The sequence below is a fragment of the Pyxicephalus adspersus genome, chromosome 10 (genome assembly GCF_032062135.1).
Source record: "Pyxicephalus adspersus chromosome 10, UCB_Pads_2.0, whole genome shotgun sequence".
Lineage (NCBI taxonomy): Eukaryota > Metazoa > Chordata > Amphibia > Anura > Pyxicephalidae > Pyxicephalus > Pyxicephalus adspersus.
This window is the reverse complement of record NC_092867.1, coordinates 38,267,950-38,292,053: the sequence shown is the minus strand read 5'-3', so window position 1 is coordinate 38,292,053 and position 24,104 is coordinate 38,267,950. Positions and strand designations below refer to the sequence as shown.

General features: G+C 37.7%; 1 protein-coding gene across 1 annotated transcript in view; it reads left to right on the top strand.

Annotated features, from left to right (window-relative positions):
* The first annotated feature begins 546 nt into the window (after window positions 1-546).
* The window catches only part of SLC29A3 (solute carrier family 29 member 3), a 34,593-nt gene continuing 11,035 nt past the window's right edge, over window positions 547-24,104 (top strand). Inside the window, exons 1-4 of the mRNA XM_072424213.1 lie at window positions 547-746; window positions 6,065-6,345; window positions 16,936-17,018; window positions 21,220-21,446. Of these exons, the coding sequence (XP_072280314.1) occupies window position 746; window positions 6,065-6,345; window positions 16,936-17,018; window positions 21,220-21,446 (592 nt within the window). The 5' untranslated portion in view covers window positions 547-745. The remainder of the gene's footprint in view (window positions 747-6,064; window positions 6,346-16,935; window positions 17,019-21,219; window positions 21,447-24,104) is intronic.

The following is a 24,104-nucleotide window of genomic DNA, read 5'->3' as shown; positions in this document are numbered from 1 at the left end:
CAGTTTTCCCGCTCTTTAGTTTGCCTCACGAAACCCCGCCCATTTCCCCATCTCTCCTACAGGATTGGAGGTAGCCCTTACCCGAGGATACGCTGTGTATGAGTTGAGTAGCTGAGAACAACACGGCAGTCACATGACCACTCATGTGCCCAACTAGAGCAGACGTCTTGTTCATATTGTAGACAAGATGTGTCGGCCCTTATAGAGCCGTACGGCCCTTTTGTTGAAGCCTGTTCTCACTAGTGTATTATAACGAAAGAGAAGAAGAAGGTGCAGTACTCAATCACACAAGGAGAGCCTTCCTTGAGGCTTTGCTGTGTATGAGCTGAACTGGTACCTCCAGCAAGGAACACAGCAGTCACGTGACCACTCGTATGACTACAGAGCTAAAGCAGACGTCTTCACTTTGTAAACAGGATTTGTCTGCAGTTATGGACTCCAGCAGCCATTTTGTTGGAGCCTGTTCTCTCTCATTGTAACATATTAGAGAAGAGTAGGAGGAACAATAAAAAGGGGGAAATACATCACACAAGGAGAACCTCCTCTGGGCAGTGATACATAGGGACAGGAGTCAGCTGAGAGTGAGCTAGGAATCCTCAAGAAGCACCAGGAAGTCCCTGACAGAGGCAGGCTGGACAGAATGCCCAGACAAGACATCCATAGTGACTACAACAAGCACCCATAGGGGGAGGAAGAGAACCCATCACAGCTTTGCCTTGGCATCATTACTGGAAGTGCCTGCAAAAGTAAGCCCACAGATGTCTGCACTGTGCTGTTGTTGTTTAGTTCTTTTGTTTACAAACAGATGGAATAACAAATACCAGGGACTCCTGTAATGTTTACTTTCCTATAAGATGATAAAGTTTACTATTTTTATAACTTTCATTTGTTATTATAAACACATGATAAATGTTTGGAGGTAATGCCATGGCCATCCCATTCTGTGAATATTCATGCACAAAAAAAAAAAAATCCTGCCTCCTGTCCATATCACTGTATATAAAAAGGTGCAGAAATTTACAGTATAACTCCGCAGCGGCTCTCATTCACAATTGCCATGTACCTTAGCCAATCATAGAGCATCCTGTATTCAGGATAATGGCCAGTGATTGGCCAAGGGTAGATGGGGGTACAAACACTCCAATGTTTTGGTGAATAAGCGAGTGAAGGTGAATTTTTATTTTAGTATTAATCTTTAACTAATTATCAGCATCAGTCGTTTGACAAATCTGTTAAAAATAAATGCATTTGAAAAAAATAAGCTTCAGAAAGTGGCTGTGGAATGACCTTTAAATTCAGACATAATTCCTAACGTGCCAGAATCAATCAATCGAACACTTTTTTGATGCAGGGTGAAATATGCTTTTAATACATACAAGAAGCTGCTGCTGAAACACAAACCCTTGTGTATATAAAAATAATATCTAGTGTCCACCACTTATATAATATATAACAAGTAATATTCAAATTGAAATCTATGGATATCAGTGTTTTCCCTAGAAATAGTTTTCAGCCAGGTGAAGGAGGGAAGAGCGATGTATCTGGGCAGTCAAAAATATGGTTCAAGCAACACACAACACATTTTTATTGTTCCTAGTTGTAACCCCTATTAATATAGCTGTTTTCTTCTGCTCTTATATTAATATTATTATTATTATTATAATAATAATAACAAACAGGATTTATATAGCGCCAACATATTACACAGCGCTGTACATTAAATAGGTGTTGCAAATGATAGACAGATACACACAGGAGGAGGGGAGGACCCTGCCCCAAAGAGCTTACAATCCAGGAGGTGGGGAAAGTAACACACAATAGGAGGGCATATGATATGATATGCAGTTATGGCATTAATTATAGGATATGTAATGATGGGTAAGTAGTGACGGTTTCAAAAGACAGAAAAATATGGGTAGGCAAGTTTGAAAAAATGGGTTTTGAGTGCTCTTTTAAATGAGCAAAAAATAGGAGCAAGCCGAATAGGACTTTGTTCCAACTTATAAGCCCACCCTACTAGTAGGTACTTTTTTTTTCTAGCAAGCTTACAGTGAAAAGTTAGCAGCTTGTCATTACTGCTTCCAGAAGATGGGGAGTTGAAATGATAGAAAGTATAAATCATCTCTCTTCTGCCAGAACTTACAGACAGTTGGGACACATTAGAATGCTTGTCAAGTTTTTATTGATATCTCTGCTTCTGCTGGGTGGATTCACCCTACTTGACCCAGCAACTGTTGTCATTAAGACAAAAAGGGATTGGGAGTCTAAACTGTTAGGAGTTTATAACAAGAGGTAAAAGTTTAATATTCCAAAAACTAACACCACTTATAACAACAATTACATAAGGGGAATATGGAATTAATGAAGGCTATGTTTAGCTTTTTTTCTCCCAATTTATAATGCCTGGGATCATTCTTGTAAAGCTACATCTTGTTTGTGAAAATATTAATGTCTCCCTGTGCTGAGTAGCATGGGTATAAATATTATTATTGGTATTATGAGGTATAATACACTCATGTAGTTGATGACTTAGAAAGTATTGTGCAGAGTGACCGCATACTCTGGTGAGTATTCTTTGTTCCATGGAAGAAGGAAATGCTGCATTATGGGTCACCCCCTGACCAATAATTACCCGAGGCGGGGGAATCTAAGTGACTCTTATTGTCACCTGAGCACCCCACAAAGAGTGATGGGCCGGTGACCCTAATGGGCATCCGACTACTTTTGCTACACAGAGGTCACCAAGCTTTCCCCATCGGGGTGACAGGGATCAGACAGCTTCAGTTACGAATGGCTGGAACACAGCAAATCAAGGCAGGGTAGTTACACAGATTGAGGTCAGGGCAGGAGGTGATCACAGGCAAAGTAGAGGTCAAAGAGCAGAAACAAGAACACGCTTGCAGAATAGCAGATAACACACTAGGGATCCAGCAACCAGAGTCTGGGTCTAGGGAGGTTTCAATTCAGGAAACATTCTGCTCATTTGCTGCAGCATATACTCTAAAATTCCTTTCAGCTAAGCACAGCGTCAGTGTCTGTGCAGGGGATGCCGAAAAAGATAGAAACATCACAGCTAAAGAGAGTCTGGCGATGCACAGGTTGCTAAAAAAGGTGAAGTTTTAACAGGGTGGTGCTAGATTGTGGCCTTTACTAGGGAACCGCTCTTTTTTGTGGAATGGGGTGGAGTGAGTTTAGCATCAATCTGCACAAACTGTGAACCCTCCTTATTAGCTGTCCCTTAAAATGTAATTACTGGAGACCTGACTATGGGAGGTCAGTGGGCTCTACTGGTGACCAGGCACCCCCTTTGTGGGATCTTGTATTTGCAGGCTTCTAATCAGAGTAATAAGTCTTGTGTATCAGGGTTTTCTGTTACATGTATGCTTTAGATATATGTTGCAGTCCCTGACATATGGTCAGTATAGCAGAGTATTGTTTCTAGTGCATTGGGGTTGTCTGTCATTATGTTTCATAACAATTTTGTTATGTTCTTAAAGTATTTTTGTTACCTAGACAATATTGTTACTAACATGTAATTGTAGTGTAGTACCTCTATGTTAGTGTATTGCTTACCTCGCAAAATACTGCAAAAAGCACAATAGGGGTATAGGTGTCTGTGTGATGTAGGCTGAAGGTATAACCTCTATACAGGTGTTTGGGGCCATACAGAAACTTAAGAGAGGTCAGCCTGGGCGAGAACAATGTGCCTTGGCTACATTTTAAGGTGTGATCATGTGCACAGCCAAATGGAATCTGATTTTATTTTGTAAGAATGGGGCATGGCAAACAATTGCAAGACCACCCAGCCAAAATATTCAATATAGCCTCCTGTTGATGTACAAGGTAGACACACCATGAACTTCGACTTTTGGAACACAGAACAGTTGTAGTCTCTGTACTTCTCAAGCAATATCTCTCTAAACCATGAAGTAGGGCTGTTCTTTGACTACGATGGACACATTTTACTATGATCAAAAGCCTTTTATCAGTTTTTATCAGACATTCTATCTTGTTTTTTAAACCCTCAGTCAGTGCAGCATTTCCCTCCCCCATGTGAGTCAGTGACAAGGGCTCAGAATATTCAAAGTACGAGATGAGCATTGTCTAACACAAGCCCAGACTTGACTTTCAAGCTCAATTTTCTGGCTTCTGCAAAAACACAAGCTATCAGCTGATGATTCTACATCACTTCAAAAACAATCCATGCAACAGCAAGTTCAACAAGACAAATGTTTGTATTGTATCCATATCTCTGAGCAATAAGATCTGCCCCTAAATGCATAAAGGTGCCCATACATAACATATATTGCTTTCACAATGTTTGCTCAGCTTGAATGCAGAGTAGGAAGCTACTGGGTGGTCAGACTTCTGCACTAAGGGATATGCTGAGCTGTGGGATTTGCTGAGGGTTCTTCACTAAGGTGGCAGTCATGCCGAGCTGTGGGGTTTGCTGAGGGTTCTTCACTAAGGTTGCAGTCATGCTGCCTGTAATTGCATGGCCCACAATGGCTCATCTCCCAGACTTGCACTCCAGCTCATTTCTTCTATCTACTAGCAGGAAAGAATCCCTTATTTTATTTTTCTGTCATAGTCCTGACTATAGTACCCATAGGAAACTTTCTATGAGGAGATCATATGGGGCGGGGAGTTAGAGAGTTAGTAAAGTTTAAGATTGGAAGAAAATCCATAGGGCCAGAAGCTGGGGTTACTGGTCCAGAGTTCTCACCTTTCTTCTGACAATGCAATGTTTAGGCAGTAATCCTAATGTCTTCAAGACTCATTAACTTTAGAAAAATCCACAGAGCACTTTTTTAACATGTTTCTTTTGGATGTGTACATAATGTCCTTAAAAATGTTTTATAAAGGTAAAAAGGATAATTCAAAAATATAGAAAAGTCCCAGCATTTTCCCCAGCCCCTTTTAGCCTGGTTGTGCACCATTCGCTGGACCCATCACAATGCCATGGAAGTGATACTGAGTTCCCTAAACTACTATATACAACTTTTATTCGTTGCCTAATTCATGCTTTCTTCCCCTTGCTACATACCTATTTTAGCAGGGCGCACCACCCTGCACTTTTCAGTAACCACCTGGCTGTTTGTGGGTGGTTACTGCAAAGTTGGGTCATAAATCCGAGGCTATCACTTACCTACAGCTTCTTCCCACCCAGCTTAAAATTTCTGGGGAGAATACTGCACTTGGTTGTCAGATTGATTTCAAGGTTGTAGGAGGGGAAAAAGAATGACCCTATTGGTATGCTCCCATCAATGTCCACCTACACTAGTATAGATCTTGGACTAAGTTGTATTTCTTAATCTTTAATTGCTACCAACATAACCCCTACTGTTGTGTGCATAGCAATTATCTCTGGCAGGCTGTACTTAGACAACTGGAGCTGAATCCTTATATTTTGTTAAGAGTTGCCCTGGTTGTAGCTGCATACTTTCGTAGTTGGACCATTCAAAGATTGTCAGCAAGAGAGGTTATTGGAGCCCAAGAATAAAAATATATACGATATACCTAAAGTCTATAAGTCAAAATGGCAATGAACTCCCTGGATCCAAAGCTACTTTCAATGGAGACACTCCGAGCAAGTAGATAGAGGATGTTCCCTTGTATTATAAGAACTTGGAAGGCCATTGAACCTGTGAGCGTTTAAGGAAAATGTGAAATTTTATATAAAACCCTAATGGGAGGTTGTAAGCACGCTGAAGCAGTTTAAATTCATGTACCAATATTTAGTGATAGCATCTCTTTAAATGTTCAAATTTCATTGGAGAATTTTCAAATTCCTATGACTTGTTCATTCCATTTTGATAGGCGGAATGCTTTGCAGCATATTATATAATTTGTTATGGGGATTATATTGCTAGAGTAAGTTCCAGAGGTTAATGATATGGAAATGGACTGTTCGTTGATGCATTCACTTTACAATGATTCCTTTTGCCTCCAAAAAGTTATTTACCACATTTAAAGCGATAATCTGTTCATATCTTTTGCTTTTTTTATTTGTTCAGTGGTGACATTGATTTGGTATAATGCAATTCTTTGTGTCTATTTACAGTGTTGGAAGAGGCTATAGGCAGCACAAGTTTTCGTTCTAGGCCCTCGAATGCTGGTCATTCAGATGAACAGGACTCGCTGCTGGAGGAGAATAGAATAAATAATTATCGTGTCAAGCCGGTGGACCATTTTAATGGAACTTATATTATATTTTTTCTGCTTGGGGTGGGATCCTCACTTCCATGGAATTTTATTTGCACAGCAAAACACTATTGGATATTTAAACTAAGAAACTGCTCGGATATCCCAGTGATAGAAAAACATGACGAGTCAGATCTGAGTGTAAGTATGATTTGTATCTGTGAACTATGCTTGTTTAATTTTTGTTACATAGGAGATTTATAATAAGCTGTGCATTAGAACTGTTTTTTTTTATTCCACATGCATGCTTTGCTTACTAAATAAAGTAAACCTGTCACAGAGTTGGGAAATGTATTTTGTGCAAGTAAATAAAACACATTGGAAACATGCATTGAAAACTAGTATGTCAGAATAATCATACAGAGATGTAGGGAGCTGAAGGGATTGTCAGATATTGATCACTTCCCCAAGCCTCTCTATAGGTACTTTCATATAATCGGTGGCCTTACTGGGGGGTTCAGATGAGTGGGGTTTAGCTCCGCAAGATCACTCACAATTATCTATGTTTATTGTTTGAAACTTGAAGGTAAGTCCAAAAACATTTTTCTTTTCAATATGTGCTTAGTTTATTTTCCCACATTCACTTCAGAGGGCAACGGTGGCAAAAGAAGATTACACCTTTGTCATCAGGCAGGGCTTTTTTTGCAGAAAGGGACAGACAATATCCTTTCTGCAATAAGTATTCTTGCCTGCCTGATCACTACACGTTTTCAAACGTTGGCTGTTAGGATAACCAGCACCTTCCCCGGGGGGTGCTGGGACTGAATAAATCAAAAAAGCCGAAGAGAGGAAGGAAGATGGTAGCGTCTGCAACGGAATGGGGACAGGCGAGTTATCCCGAGTTGAGTATGGGTGACCGTAAAATCAGTTTTAGTACTTTTAGAACTAGGTTGTTTCTGTTCTGCTGAAACTTCCTGCTTCATCTCATTTTACAAGTTATTGCATCAAGATGTTACCATGCATCAGGTCCACTCCATGCCGATAGAGGTCTGAAAGAAAACAGTTTCAAAGGTTTTGCAGTGGGTTATTAGTGGAGTAAATCTACTTGTGTTTTGTCAGATGAGAAAGGGAAACCCTACACCCGCAATACAACGTGAATCGCTTTAGATGAGTAGATATTTCAATAAGAGCTGCTAGTGGAGAAATATTATGTCTTATCCTTTCTTGCAATTCAGGACCTGCTGCGTTCTTCTTGGTTAAGCCTAGTGGTTCATATATGTGGATAATCTACGTAAAGACAGGAGTGAGTGGTATTTGACTGATTTCCTGAGTATCAGAAGTGCTCATTATTACATTTTACTATTATATAGCCCAGGCATTGCAGGTAATGCTCAAATGAATCTCAATACAAGCTACTGCTGGATAGTGTATGGACTTTTATAGAGTCAAAATCAATACATATTTCTTTTTGTCAGGGTATGTGATTTGTACCAAAATGTTAAACAAAACTCTGGGTGAAACTGAATAATGCTTTTTGTTCTCTTTTTTTTGGACAGTCTTAGGACTTGTTTGCGTAAAAATTCTTGAATAATGAATCTATGACATCTCTCTTTATATAGCTCCTACATGTTACACGGTGCTTTACAATTAAAGCTACTGTATTAAATTGTTTACCACTAACAACAGGTTATATGGGTGTTGTGGAAAAGATGATGACAGAAGTGGAATGACATGAAATGGAAGGTGTTCGTATTAAATGCATAATGTTTCTTGTGTTATTTCTGCTCAGTTTAAGAAGTAGAATCTTTATTCCATCCTTGCTTAAAGCCAACCTATACCCCCTCCTTTAGAGTTTTCTGGATAGCTGTTATGCTAAGTGATCTGTACTTACCTGCAAGAGTTTAGTTTGCTAGTTTTATAATATAAGCCAAATTGCTGTAATTTTAATTTTTTTATATTTTACCCAAATATGTATTTCCTTTTTTGTATAAAGATTTTAATTCTCTTTTCTTGATCCTTTTTTGTCTTCTGTCTACATATACTTGTTTCAATGTCAGCAGCATGTAATTTCTTAGGACTGACTGTCTGAGGGTGACAGTGGGCCATTCCTGTACAATGTGAATAGGGTCAATGTTTTTTATTAAAATAGCATGCTAAAATTTATATGAAGTTATTGACCTCAGCTTTGATTTTTAAGTTACCTTTTCCATGCTCTTCTGTTACCCAGAAGGGCTGCTGAATCATCTAGATACATGGAAGAATGACAGAGAACAAAAAAGACAAAAGGGTTCACTCAAGTCTGTCCAAAAAGTTTTTTTGTCTGGTACAGATATTCTTCAAAGCATATTTATTCGGTTTACATTTAATTGGACATTTATAATATATGTAAAGTTAATCACATGCACAATAAACAAGTAAACAGTATAAAGGTACCATAATAAAGGGTTGATCAGTTACTACCCATAAATATATTCTTAGTGCAGCCAATATTTTTGTGCAGCCACTACCAATATTTTAGTGAGCAATAGGTTAGTTACTTCAAGGTTGCTTGCCCAGTTTACCCGAGTTCTGTGCACGGACTTTATATTATTTTGCACCACACAAGCACCACTGTCAAGAATAGAAGGGGATATCATGCGTTCCATCGTACTTGGAAATATTGTTTTTCACAAGTTGATGGGCTCTGTCATGTAAACCTGTTTGCTTACTGAGGAGACAAGCTGAGGTTCGCCTTTGCCCACTCAATTTGTAATTTACATATAAGGGGTCTCTAGGGCCTGTGTCTCAGGAAGTAAGCTGCTGGTATAGGCATGCACCTCAAGGCACCATCCTTCTGTTTCTGCTTATTTTAAGTAGTAATGCAACTAGGCAGGTTACCTACAAACATAGGGCTCTATAGTTTAACCTAATGGACAAAGTCAACATGACTACGTAAGTATGTAGAATTTGCAGGAGAGTTTAGCAAGCATGTATGTTAAGAGAGTGAGCTTCACTGTGAAAGTTGGAAAGTATTTCTGGTAAAGCTTCAGTTAGAGGGCATTGTGGGTGTAGAGCATACTAAATGCAGCCATTGTCTGCTGGCAGATAAGTGTCACTCTGCCCTTACCCGATTATTAAGCCACTCCAAAACCTTTGAAACTGGCCTCTTTTAGACCTCCATCAGCCTGGTGTGTATCTTATGTACTGAAGCCATGTGCTGGAATGAGTCTCTTTATTTCTGCGAAAACTAACACAGCTTTTTTTAGCCAAACAAACAAAAAACATAAAAAGAGCTTAAATTGTCTGCACCTTCACCACCTGGCATATCAGACGCAGACATAGATCCTAACTTTGATGGCAGGTTACCACATCCGAGCCTTCATCCCAACTCAGGACACACACCTCATCTCCCAGAACTCCCTGAGAATATAGAGCTATTGATTTGGCCCATCCATACCCATTTTGCAAGCTTCACTGTTAGTAATAGGTTTAAAGAGACTTTGTGCTTTGCAGCATGGTCACTCTGCTTCCCATCTTCTCCTCTACTTCCTCATGCATAAGCCTTAAATTAATTTTCTGAAGCCCACACAGGGCTAAAGCCCATCACCCACTTTTGTGACAGTGTTGGTTCATTTACTAAATATGAGCTATTGCATATTGAAAAAAGGAAGTTCTGGGGGTTATTATTTGCTATCAGTGGCTGAACAGAGCATCGGAGGGGTTAAGGAATTGTGAGTACATGTTGTAATGTGGAAAGTTAAATTGTGCTTTTCTCTACATTTTGGGAAATAAGAAAAGTGAAGGCCTTTCTCCCACCCTAGCTGACCCAATTCCATCATTTACTGGTATCAGTACGTACTTGCTTTTTTGCTGAATTAGCACATTATCACCCTTTTGAGTTGAGTTCTCCCATATACATGAATGATTGGCTGACATGACATGTGTTCAGTATTTGACACTTAATTGAGTATTACTGGGTTTATCTGTTTAAGATCAGGCTGGGGTTGCATGCCAAATGCCCCCTAATATGAAATTTTATATTTATGGGAGCCTTTTTTTTTTTTTTTTTTTTTTTACAAAGCATTTACTAAGCTTCAAATATCTTTCTTGTCCTATTTTGCATATAGTCACGTGGGAAGCAGTGGACCAGGGACACAGTAACGGACAAGCTCATGTTTTTCTGTTTTCAGCCAGGTTTAGCCATCACACGTGTATTGTCAGCACGTGATAATATAACTGAATTAGCTAATTCCTGTTCTAACATTCATTGTAAACTAATTAAGAAGGGTTATTCCAGGCTAGTAAATAAATTTGCTGACAAAGTAGTCCTGTGACCTAAGAATCTCACATGACTCAGTAAATTGTCATTTCTGCACTTTGTCCAGTTTAAATTGCTCCTTTGTGCTGAGTTATTATTTGGAGGAAGCAGGCAGTGTGACCGTTTTTTTTGCAATTTTGCAATATACTAAGAACTTGAAATACAAACTACTTCTTTTTTCAACATGCTGGTCAGTGTAGAAACCCCAAATCACATCTGCAGGGTTATATATGCATGCTTAGAAAATGTATTATTTGAAAATCCATTTATTAGATAGTATGCACATGTAGAACTTTGTAGATGTCATGATGTCTCACTTTCATACATATATGAATGAATTTGTCAGTCATTCTGCACTTTACCAGCTGACATTCATATGAACAGCTGTGTTTACATTCAAACTCATTCATACTTTATGAATTTGTCTGAACATAAAGAAAGTTATTCATATCAGTCATCCCTGGAGGCTTCTGCTGAATGTGTTGGAGAGGAGGCTTGGAACAGTGCACCATGCAGGAGAGGCAGTCATGAACAAAGCAAGCTGCAGATGAAGTGGCCATGAACATCTATTAGATGATAGACCAGTGTTTCACCACCTTTATAACATGGGGGAACATTCAGGTCTTCAGGGAACCACGAATATAAATACTATATAAATATATACACAGCTCATACACATTGATGGCCATTGGGAAGAATGTCACTCTTACAGATATCCAAATCATTGGTGTTACCTAAACTGACCTGTTGCCACAAATTGCCCATTGCTCAAGGAACTTCTAGCAACCTCTGGAGGAACTTTAGGGATCCGTGTAACAATAGTTGGGAAAGGCTATGATAGACAATATAACACTATGCTGGCTAAAATGTTCTGCAGATAATACTAGATCTGTGTTGAAATGCATACTCAAATATAATCCTTTCCCCATGCCAGGATGCCCTGGTGGTCATTTTTGATGCATAGTTTTCATGCATAGAACCAATTCTCCCCGTGCAGAGAGACATTTTTGTTGTCAATCACACAATAATTGTCTTTGTAATTGAAAATGAAATGTATAAATGCATTGTAAATATGCTTATGTTTTATAGCTCTGACTTGAAGAACATTGCATGTCTTCAGCTATAAATCTCTGGAAAGGTTAGGGAACGTAAGTGCATGAACTCTACAAATAATAAAGCAGAACAGTGTGATTTTCCCTTGTTTTCTAGTGAAATGTGGATTGAGTCTCCATCACTGAAGCACATAATTTATTATACCCCTGATGGGTGCAGTGTGGCATAGGAATCCCCAGCCTGTTTTCACAGTCACTAGTCAGATAGGAAGGGTCATTTCATATACACAGAATTACAAAACGTGTGTCCTTGCATTCAGTTAGATATGTCTGGAATGAAGAAAGCACTTTATAACAGATGAAGTTTGATTTTGTTATTGTGAAACAAAAAACATTCCAATACTTTTTAACAGCTGTGTAATAAAAAGTCACAACGTGTACACTCGTATAGCTATTTTTTATGCTGGTTTCTTTCACCTCAGAGTGAACAATACTTTACTATAGGGGGAATGTGACATATCAGATGGTGTTTGGAAGCAGCACCTGTTTGGATTCAGGCATACTTCTTGTTCACAGAACAGGGAAAGTTTCTTTGTCATTAGACTAAAAGTGAACAGATTGATTGGGAGTTGGCTGGCTATAGACAAGTAGATGTCTCACTGAGATTGCTGGGTAGTGAGAAATCTGTTTGAGCTCCTTATAGTCATTTCCTTTCAGGGTTGATTAAGACAATTGTTTGTTATTCTAAAGCATTACCTTTTAGAACTTACCATGTGAACTCAAATATAAACTGATCCAAATATAAAGCAAGGTGCTTATTTTTACACGAAAAAACAGGAAAATGGTTGGACACTATTAACATTCAAAACAATAATCAAAAGAAATGTCAATAAAATGAATGTGAATAACTAGATCCATGGTGTATACATTTTAAAACGGGGAAATATTAAAATCACATGGACATGGTCTGTATATATCTTTTCCCCTTCTTACAGGTTAATGTATTTTGCCCTTTTAAACTAGGTACAGTGTTCAACCCAGAAATATTGATAAGCAGGGTGGGAAGAAAATCGAGGTGGGTGGCAACTCCTGTATTGTGACCCAACTCTTTAGTAACCACCCAAAAACAGCTGGGTGGTTACAGAAAATTGTCAGATGGTACGTCAGGCAAAAAGGGGCAGGGGAGAACACTGTAGGTATGATAGGTCACTTGATCCTAAATTTCCTTTGAGCATTAATGTTTGCTAACAGTAGAGGGTGCTGTGTACTTATGTAAGTATGCAAGGAACTCATGTATCTTGTCTCCTATGGAAACAGTTTGTCACACACTTTATATGATGACACAGCTCCATCTACTGGTGTGACCCACGTAAAACGGAATTTGTTTTCTTATGACATGATTATGGCAGCTGATTAAATAGCTTTTCAGGTTTGAAAACCCAATTTGTAGCTTGTGCCCGGTTGGCTCTGCAGCTCCAGGATATCTCATGATCTCTTTTAATTTCCTGTTAACAGACTGAGGTCCTAAAATCACCTAATTTCTATGACTACAAGTCCAACATCCTTATGTAGATGCATTGTTTTCCCTGTAATGCAGGGATGCTGTTTAGCACCTGTTCTTACTTTGGGTATAATTTTGTTACACAAGATTGATTCTCACTTCACTACAAGCTGAATCGTAATATCAATTACGATTAATCAATTACGTATTCATTTGCTATTTGAATATACCTTCTTCAATTTTTAGTTTAATTGGGTGTTTGAACTCAAATAGAGGTGGTCCCAAGGTGAAAGTCATGTTTCCTTTTTCTCTATAGACAAGGCAATAACAGCATGGCCCCATGATCATTTAATCATTGCAATTATTGCAGTACAGTCCCTAAAATATTGTTATACAAATTACTTGTAACTCCATTTAAAACTAAAGCAATCATCTAGCTTAAGAGAAGACACAAAAAGATGTTTGTTATTAGTGTTATTACTTGCATGAGCTTCCTCTGATCCTGTTTGGTTAGGATCAGAGGTTAGGACCTTCCGGCCGAGTCAATCCAACTTCCTCCCACATTAAACCCACATTAAGCCTCCGCCCAATAGGACTGCCCCTGTGAGCAGTAGGGGCAATCTCCCTGGGTAGTAGAATGACAGGTCTTTCGTAGCACCCCATAGTTACAATAGTATACACATAATATTTCATACCTTGATCTAAAATGATTTTGTACAATATTTGCAAACTTTTCTGTCATGTACAATCTTTTTATACGTCAAAGGATGATAGAAGCTCACTGAAACTTTGTCCAACTGGATGGAAATTATTTTCTTTGTTACCAATCTTTAACTGCTATTTTTTGTATCTTTGTATAAACTACAAAAATTATCCCTTGTATGCTCAAAAAAAGGCTAATTTTTGTTAATCAATGTAATATAAAAAGGTTGGTAGATTAGCCAAGATCAAGGTTGCAAGGTCAGTCCACCTTTGATTTATTGGGCCTGATTTTTTTAAAGCTCTCCAAGACTGGAGAAGATAAACTACTAATAATGGAAATGAGTGGTCCAGCAAACCCAGAATGGAGTTCATAAAATCATTTGCTAATATTTGACTAGACCCTTTAAAGGTTTGCTGGATCATCCAGATTTACCCATGATAGTCTATCTTCTCCAGTCTTGGAGAGATTTAAAAAACGAGAGCCTTAGTCTTTCAGGTAAATTTCTTTATACTTCACTCTCTAAAACTTGGATTTGCCAAGAAAAAGGTTAATCACATGACTGAACCTGCCATCTTTCCAGGAAAACTACTGTTTTGTAGCTGACCGTTCAAGTGATTGGCTTAAAATGTAAATCCATTGGACATTTAGTAGGTAAAATACCCAGCCCAGCCAAGCTATACAATATGTCTCATGCCTCACCACTTTCTCAACTATATCTTCCTTTACGGTGCCTTATCACAGAACCTGTGATTTTGTGTTTTGAAATAGCCTAGCCAATCAGGAGCAGTGTTCCATCATTATTTTATGTTTGACATTATGTGTTTTATTTTACTAGTGCGGTTATTTAGGGCTTTGGAAAGTTGTTTTTTATGTGCACAGGCACTATTAAGCTGCTCCAAGCCCTGTAAAACCTAACATACATTTTAATAGCTTTGCTCTAGTAACTATTCATTTTATTGTCACAACAAATGACTTTTTGCAAAATGGTTTAAATATTTCATTTTAATCATTTAAAAAATTCCCACACCAGATGTCTTTCTTTCCTATAGTATATATATTAAAAATCAGCATAGCAGACACAACGCATACTGTAAAAAACAATTTGTCATGGTATGTTTTGAGCCTATTTATCAATAACACTGTAGTACAGAAAAAATGCAACACCTTATGCTATGGACTTTATTCTCCTTTGGGCCCAGCTACCCAGTTATGTGAAGACCAACACAAAAACTGTAATACTGTTAGTTGTGGTTCAGAGAAAATCTAAATGTGCTTCATATACAGTAAGTGACATAACAAAAGACTCCCCATTGTGCAGTGCCTAACGGTATAATTCTGCCAACCACTTTACATTCATCTACTACACCAGCCTAGTATGGATTCCGATCTGTAAGAGCTGAATCATGTTCTGCTCTTTATTGCCACCCCATTTGCCAGTTGTGCTGGGTTTCATCTCATTTTCTGTGGTCCAGCTTACTGCACAGTGGCAATAAAAGTAAATCTGGGGGTTACTATAGATGAAAACGTATTACTTCACATATCATCGAGCTGAGTAGAGTTGAACTTAGTATACATAGATAGAACAATTTGTAAATACAGCAATACCAAGACTAAAAGAGCAGGTTTAAAAGGCTTTGCCCATGCAAGTCAGTGGTAGTTAGGAATTTAAAAAAGGTATAAAAGATGACACTGTTCACTTTCTTCATAGCTTAGTTTTGAACCATGGTAGTTTAATAAAATAATAATATATATATACCTAATAACTAAAATAGCTTTGGTCAGATTATAAGTTATAAAAAAATCAAGTTAGGTTGAGTTTGAACTTTACCCAAATGGAAGAACTTCAAATATATTTTGGGTGGAGAGGCATGTGAGGCAATGCTAGCATTTTATTTTGTGTTCTATATACTGTGTCCCCCAGTGCTAGTCCCACCTCATCATGAAATTACCTACTATATGGTATAGATACTTCACCTTTACTATTCTTCTTCCTTTCTTTATTTTAAAGAGTATTTTTTCTTGAAAGTTGAAGCTAAGGAATTGTGCAAAAGTTGTTTAACCTTGAAAAATATTTAATATATCCTGGGATTAAATATTGAAATCTGCAGTTAGTGAAGGTATCACCCTGCTAAATGCTCTACTAGAGCAAAACTGGGACTATTTGTTTCATCCACAAGAGCAGCCCTGTGCGCCATCTGAGGAACTGAACCATCACCTCAACACCGAATGCAAGATGCCATTTTATTCCGTGTTGGCAAGGACTGGAAAGTGTTCTTTTTAATTTCTTTGTTTCACATGACCTTTTTTTCAAGTACATGTGCGCTACGGGTCAACATGTCAAATGCTGTAATAAAAAGTGTCATGTTTTTGTGTCAGGTCACAAATGAGCAAATGGATGCATTTCAAAAGCAAGCCCAACAACTTTGTTGTTCACCTTTTTAGTTACGATCATTATAACAAAGCATGTCAGTTGACCTGCCTCTACTTTTATAATGCCATTAAAATCCTTCAAAGTGTGCTATTAAACTCCTGGTACAGGATTTTTTGCTTTCCAGTGGTTCTGGTAGTTTGAGCTTGCAGGACTATGTGGTTGACATGCTGCAGAAGTAGTGGAGGTCATTAAGGAGACAGATTGCAGAATAGGGTGACTATTCTCTCAAAAGTGTACGTAAACCCTAACAATACCCAATATTTATTTATGGTGGTTACCATAGAAGGCATTTTTTATATCTATTACTATCTATGTGTTGAAAAATCTAAATAAAAGAAACAATAATGTTGATCACATCCTATGCACACTTGCCTTTTTATCTCAAGGAGCGCTGATAGCCCTCCTGTTCCTTATTTTGAGTCTGCAGAATAATTGATCTTTTCTTTTATGGAGATTGGAGAATAAGTAGGTTTGAGAAGTATGAAGAGCAGACTGAGTAGAGCAAAAAACTTAGTCCACAAAATGCTGTATGATGTCAGGCCCCAACAGACATAGTAGCTGAACTCGACAGGTATTCTTCTGTACTTGCAGCGTGCATGTATTACAGATATGCATTGTGTATGTTTTTTTTTTTGCCCTGATATACACTTTACCTTTAACTGGAAATGCTGCTTTAGGTTCAGGTGAAACACTTTCCCTTTTTGTAATAACCAAAATGCATCTTTAACCTATCATAATTATATTACATATGCCGAATGCCTCTGTGTTTTTGTATTTTAATTGCCTCGTATTTTTTTTCTCTTCTAGGACTACTTCGAAAGTTACTTTTCCATTGCCAGTTCTGTACCGTCTGTGCCATGTCTTATGCTGAATTTCTTCCTGGTAAACAGGTAAACAGTGCCTTCTTTAACATCTATTTTGTTAGCATTTTCTACAAATGATATTTGAACAGCAAGAAACTGTATTGAAAGGTCAAATTTACATAAACAATAGTAGAAAGCTATTTAGTGTGCTCTTTGGGTATCTTCAGTAAATTTACTTAAGCTAGAGGGATGAGCTGTTTTTCTTGCGTGGTTTTGAATGCATTATGGTTACGTGGGAGGGCTGATTTTCCTTTAGTCTATAAATGTTAAAGCTGAACTACAGCCTTTGCTTTAGTCTTGCACAGTTGTACATTTGTAGTTGTCCTTTTTTTGTAGTAAAATGGCTTGCACTGATTTAACTTCCCACCATGAGCTTTTCACACGGGCTACAAGTGAGATGGAGCTTGCCTTAATTCTAATTGGAGGGCATCTAATATAATTTAGCCTTTTTCCCAAGGTCCTGTTCTGCCCCCATTCCTTAATGCGGGCCTAAACTCAACTTTTTTACTTTATATATAAGGGTTGTCCACCCTTTTATGTAAAGTAAGAAATGTAATTGATTTTTCTTTTTTATTCGCTGCGGCGATCAAGACTGAATTGGAGTGCAGAGCTTTCAGGATACCTACATTGCGCATACCGGGAGGCTCTGACTGCTCGGGCATGCCCAGAAGGAGCATTTTTTCCACTGGGAAAGAGCATTCTTTCCAAGGAGAAAGAGATGCTGATCTCACGCATGCACAGTGCGATCAGCTCTTTTTTTTTCTCCTTTACAGTGGGCTACGTCACCCACTCTTAGTGCGAGTTCGAGTGATGTAGCAAGAAGACCAAAAAGGAAGACTAAAGATTTCAGCGCTTCTCCGTGCCTGGGTGAAAAAGAATTCCAGAAAGGTGCGGACCAGATTGCAGAAAGGTTCAGGGCCATCGAGGGATCTGCTGGATTAAAGGTAAGGCTACGTACACACGTGCAAAAGTTGTCATTGGAAAGGATCTTTTGCGATCACTTCCAACAGCAAACAACTGCATGATGCATGAACGAGTGCTGTACATACAGCACCATTCTGCTCTATAGAGAAGGAAGGGGGTAGAACAACAGAGCGCCACCCCGCTGAGCTCTTTCCCCTTCACTTGCCTTACAGTCATTCGCAATCCATGGATCGACCATGTCGTTCAAACGACAAGCACTGTACATGCCAGATTCTCCTCTGATATCAGCCAATTATCGGACGAGAACTATTGCATGTGTGTACGTAGCCTAAGTGTGCTTTTCTTCTTTTATTTTTGTAGTTCTGTTTTAATGGAAGCTCAGAATCAGTTGCCAGGTACCATGGACAGTCTGCATTCAAATGCAATCTAGCTAGGGACACACGCTTGTCCAGACTGACACCTACCCATGAAAACATGACTTTCCCTAAGAGTCACCCAACTTCTTGTCTTAGGGCTGAGAGAAGTAATGAAGCAGGGTGCTATGATCTTTTCAGAAAGCTATGTACAGAGTCCTATCAGCCTCCTGCCTCAATCTGCCTACATTTCCCAAAAAATACAGTCTGTCATGATGTTACTACATTGAAATTAGGGCATTTGATGAAAATAGGTTTTATCAAAAATTTAAATAGCCTGTGTATGCAGGGGAAGGACCTCAATATTAAACTTCAGATTTAAGTAAGTCTTACAGTACACCAAGAACCATTTTTTGTGGGAGGATCTACAACAGATTAAAGTTTGAACCTAAATATTTTATTGGACCTGTTCACACTCATGCTCACAATAGTGGGCAGGGTAGTCTATATGAGCAGGGTGTCTCATGTTGTCAATGGATCTTCAATAAATAAAACAACAGCTGGTCTGCCCCTTCAATAGCGCTACTTTGGAGTTGTAGAAAAACTTAATAGTTGAGATGTTTATCACCAAACATGGACCAGCTTTTCATCTTCTATTATTTAATGTGTTTATTTTACCTTTCTGATAAGCGTATAGACAGGATCTATAAGTTTGCACCCAGTACAGACATCCAATTATCTCCTACTGATGGCAGGCATGGGAAAGTTCTCAGACCTGTTTCTCTATTCCCTGAACAGAGGTTATTAGCATCTCTTCTCTGTCACCGATATATATGCTATTACGGCTAAGAATAAATATCCATACCTTGTGGAGGAAGGGGGTTGGTAAAAATAACAAACTGGCAGCAATACAGTCCTAACAAAATAGCAGTTCATGATTGGGGCTAAACTTTTTCTTCACCTAGAAAAATAAACAACATTAACAACAAGGATCTTTACTTATTTACCTGGTATAATTGGCTGTCACAAAAATGATGGGTAATGTCATTTTATGCTGAGGCACACACTGAATCACAAATAGGTGCTAGTGGTTTAACCCTTTGTTTTATAAGCTGTGAATCTGGCCACATAAGCATAGGGAAAGTATCATGGTCTGCATTATTATTATTTAGAAATACATTTTAATAGCTTTCAAAGCACATGAATATTTTTTTAAATTATACAAATTATGATATCCAAAGTTGGCTGCAGACAGACATGTGGGGGACTTGTATGTGTGTCTGTGTTCTGTGTACACACACCCAAACTTTCCCCACAAAAGTTAATAAAAATGTTTTTATAAATAATAAACATACACACACATATTTAGTGTACAAATAATAACTTTTCCTATGCTTATGTGGCCATTTAAAACAAAGGGTTAAACCGCTAGAACTTGATTTCGAAGCAGTGTGTGCCTTCGGCATTACCCATCATTTACCAACCAGCTTATCAGTTTTTTACCCCCCCCCCCCCCCCAACAGACTTGTTTGTTTTCCAATTAAATTCTACAGGTTATAGGTCACATTAAAGGTAGGAAAAGTTTTGAAATGATTTATTGGGGTCTCATTTTATTACATCACAAAAACCTGACATTTTAATATTTTACATGCACTGTATACAAGGTCTGTCTATTAAATACCGGGACTGTGTTTCTATCTCTTAAACAAAGCAATGAGAACTGATTATGAGCATTGTCATGAATGTTTAAACTTGTCCAAAGCTGCACAACAAACAACGGCACTCTCTGACGTTTATATTGTAGTCATTGACTTTTTAATGCAGTTGTGTTTCTCCTCGTGTGTTGAAATCATGATAAGTTGAGCAATTCGTCAATATAAAATCTTTAGTAAAATTTCATACCTGAATAAAAAGCATGTTGCCAGAAAATTTGCATTGACATTTTGCAGCAACATGGGGTGGACCCAAATGTTTTACAAAAAGTCATTACGTGACGAAATCTGGATCCTAAACTCGGATAGTGAAACAAAACGGCAGTCAATGCACTAGAAAACCCCTTCATAACTAAGGAATTAAAAAGTGTGTCAAAGCAAATCCAAATTCAAAGCCATGACCATTGTATTTTTCACATAAAGGGTGTCATTTTGGCAGAATGGATTCCAGAAGGAACAACAGTGAACCAACATTATTATAAGGAAGTTTTAACAAAGTTGAGAGAGTCAGAAAAATACGACCAGAAATGTTATATGAGATATTCACCAGATTTGGCACCTTGTGATTTTTTCCTAAATTGAGATCGATACATAAAGTCACCAAAATATAACACATAATATCACCAAAATATTTACTTTATGTAAAAGGGTAGATAAAAATTTTATATGAATCAAAATGTAATTTGTTTTTTCCTCTAAATGTTTTTTTTTTTATTATTATTATTAAAAGGGGAAGCCCCCTGACCCCTCTATCTTTACAGCCCCACTACTGTACTGTAGTGTAGTAGTAGTGTGTAAAAAATTAAGTGCACCTAGCACCCTGTAAGCTGGTATTGCCTCATTTTGCAAAAAATACTTCTCACAGGCATTTTGCATAACTTCCCACCAGTTCAGTGCTCAACCAAGAATTGTTTTTTTTGAGCTGGATGGGAAAAATTTGTAGGTGGGTGGAAGCCCCTGTATTGTGATGCTCGAGTTTGAGGGAGTTTCTTGGAGTGGATCCCTCTCTAAATAGTGCAGGTAGGGCTTTGTGCATGAATAGGTTTGGAAAATGCCAGCCCGTTAAATATCGATGATTATTTAATCATTTTTTTATTTTTTTTGTGGATTTCTGCTACACCTTTTCTTACATTATGTTGTTGTATTTTGTCATGTGTTTGTCCTAATAGTTGTTTAGATTTGACATTATATTTATCTTTTCTGTATTAATAATATTCTTTTTTTCTTTCTTTTTTTTAGGATTAGTTCTCAGGTGCGAATACTGTCATCACTACTTGTCATGTTTGTTGTTTTTATCCTGGTCACAGTGCTGGTGAAAGTGGACACCTCTACATGGACTATGGAGTTTTTTGCTCTTTCTTTGGTGTGTGTAGCTATTCTTAGTGGAGCATCAAACGTCCTTACAGCCAGTGTCTTCGGTGTCACAGGACGGTTTCCAATGAAACACTCTCAGTCCCTAATATCAGGTAACTTCAGTTATTGTTTTGCTATTTAGGGTAAAAGTGATTCAGTCTTGAGTTTTAAGGAAGATGATAGCTTCTTCTGTATTATTGCTGTCAATTGGAACACATAATTGAAACTGAAATGACTAATACATTTGTTCTGTAGTATCTGGAAATGGCTGCTTATAACTTTTGATAAGTTTTTTATATTGCTTATAGTCCTGTGGTTACCACACAATAAGATATTTTATTTCATTTTATTACTGGAACCTGACATAGTAAAAAGCACTTCTAAGTTGTATTGAATTCTGAATTAAAAAAAAAAATACTTCTTGCAAAAATGAAGAAAAGAACACTATTAAAAGTAATTTTGTGCAAGTTCTAAAATTAGTATATGGTTACTACCTCTAGACTAAAGTCTGTTTCATTTATCACAGTGTTTCAATTTCTTCACTTTGTGCATATATTGGTTCCCTATTTTTATTTTGTACCTATCCAGTGACTTTAATATGTCTTGAATGTTAATGCAGATTTTATATGTGAGTGTATTTCAGAGACAAAGTACTTTTCTACAAATTTCTAAAAAATGTTATTTTATATATATTCTATCTCTACCTACCTTTGTTGTACTTTTAAAACAGAAATAAAGTCCACGATAATCACCTTTCTTTCAGCATTTCAATGTCTATAAGCTCCCCTGCTGGTTCCAGCATCTTTGCCACGTATTTGTTTATCTACGTCTTTCTCGAATGGATTCTAATAAATTGACGTAATAGTCCAACACTATGGGCCTGATTTATTAAAGCTCTCTAAGGCTGGAGAGGATATACTTTCATCAGTGAAGATGGGTGATCCAGCAAATCTGAAATGAATCTGGTTCAAGATTCAAAACATTTGCTAGCAAATGACTTTGAAGAAATCCATTCCGGGTTTGCTGGATCATCCAGCTTCACTGATGAAAGTGCATCCTCTCCAGCTTTGGAGAGCTTTAATAAATCAGGCCCTATATACTAAACCTAAGTCATGTAGCTATAGGATTATAATACACATTTGTGGTAATTGTATTTGCACGCTCTGTCACTGGCAGTAAACAAGTTACAAACTTTACAAACAAGTTCTACAGGTATGTGCTATCATAGACGTACAAAATCAAAAGCACGATCCTAAAATACTGTAGATTCTGTGTAATGAGGCCGTCAAAAAAACGTAAGGCTGGTCCTGGTAGTTAAAAGGTACGTGTGACTCTTACCATATTATTTAATTGGCACTTGTGTCTTTGTGGTTAGCGAAGGACTGTACTGGTTGCGTTTGGTTTTAGTTATTTAACAAAATTTGATTTTCAGGAAACAAAACTGCTAATGGAATCAACATGAAGAAACAGTATTTCTCTTGTGTGAGGCAACAGGCCATGTGTCCTCCTCTTTATTGGTGTGCTGCTATATTAACCCTGATACTGCTTCTTTGATGCTTCTCTAACATCTCGAACATATCTTTGATTCATTTGATACTTCGTTGTTCAGCCTCAGACCTTTTGTCTGACTGCTTCCAGTGTTATTAAAACAATAAGTTAAGTGAATGTGTCAAGAGCAGTGATTCCCACTTTGTCTTCATAACCAGTGTGCCCTAAAAGCACAAGGAATGCTCCAAAATTGTTTTCATATATAAGTGTATGAATTAGGTACAGACACCCTGGATGTTAAACAAATAGCCAGTTACATAGATTTGGAGTTAAAGAGGCATACTTATACATACTGTACATATATACATACACAAATAATGGAGCTACACAAAATTAATGTAGAATTATACACATTTCTAGCTGTGCAAGGAGATATTTTTATATGGCATATGTATAAAGTGGTAAATGTAACATTTATTAAATATTCACTACAGGTGAATCAATCATTGTGCAATAAAACATGTGTTTTAAAAATGCACCAGCTGTGAATGTCACATTAGTTACTGTACAAATCTACACCTAAAGTCTTGATGAAAACCATCTAGTTTTTTATTTTCTTAGGGGAATTTACACAGGGCATTTGTTGAGTGGCTGAATCTCTCAAATACCATCTGCCATAACTTAAGTTAGCACTTGGGGCAAACATTTAATCAACGCTAGCTTGCTGTAGGGGTAAATGTTTATCCCTATAGTGAATGAGATCAGGTAGCAAATTACAATTACCAAGTCACCAAGCTCTCTACCTTTGCATATTGAGGTTACCATAAAAGATGTGCTATTAGGGAGGCTTTAAATAATTTTACCAAAAATTGTATGGGTCATTTTCCACTTTACCATTACAAAACTTGTTTTTTGGCTTTTGGTGGCTCTCTAGGAATACCTCTTTTTGATTCACATATTACTTTCACCTCTAAGTTCCCATTCAGTGGGATCATGTACCTGCTGATCCACCTTAAATTACACAGTTTTCTATGCCTTTCACAAACAGAAACACATTACTGATTTATCTTCAAAAATATACCTTGGTCTACAATCAGTACAAACTTTTGTCCTGTAGAGTTATACCACTACAGAACCTCTACACAATAAAAGTACACAACTACAGACAGCACCATTCAATAAAAATACACCCTCCACCTTGCATTACAAATACTTCACCAAGGATCCTTTAACTGTTACAAAGTTACAACTACTGAACCTCCATCCACGTGAACTTCTTACCT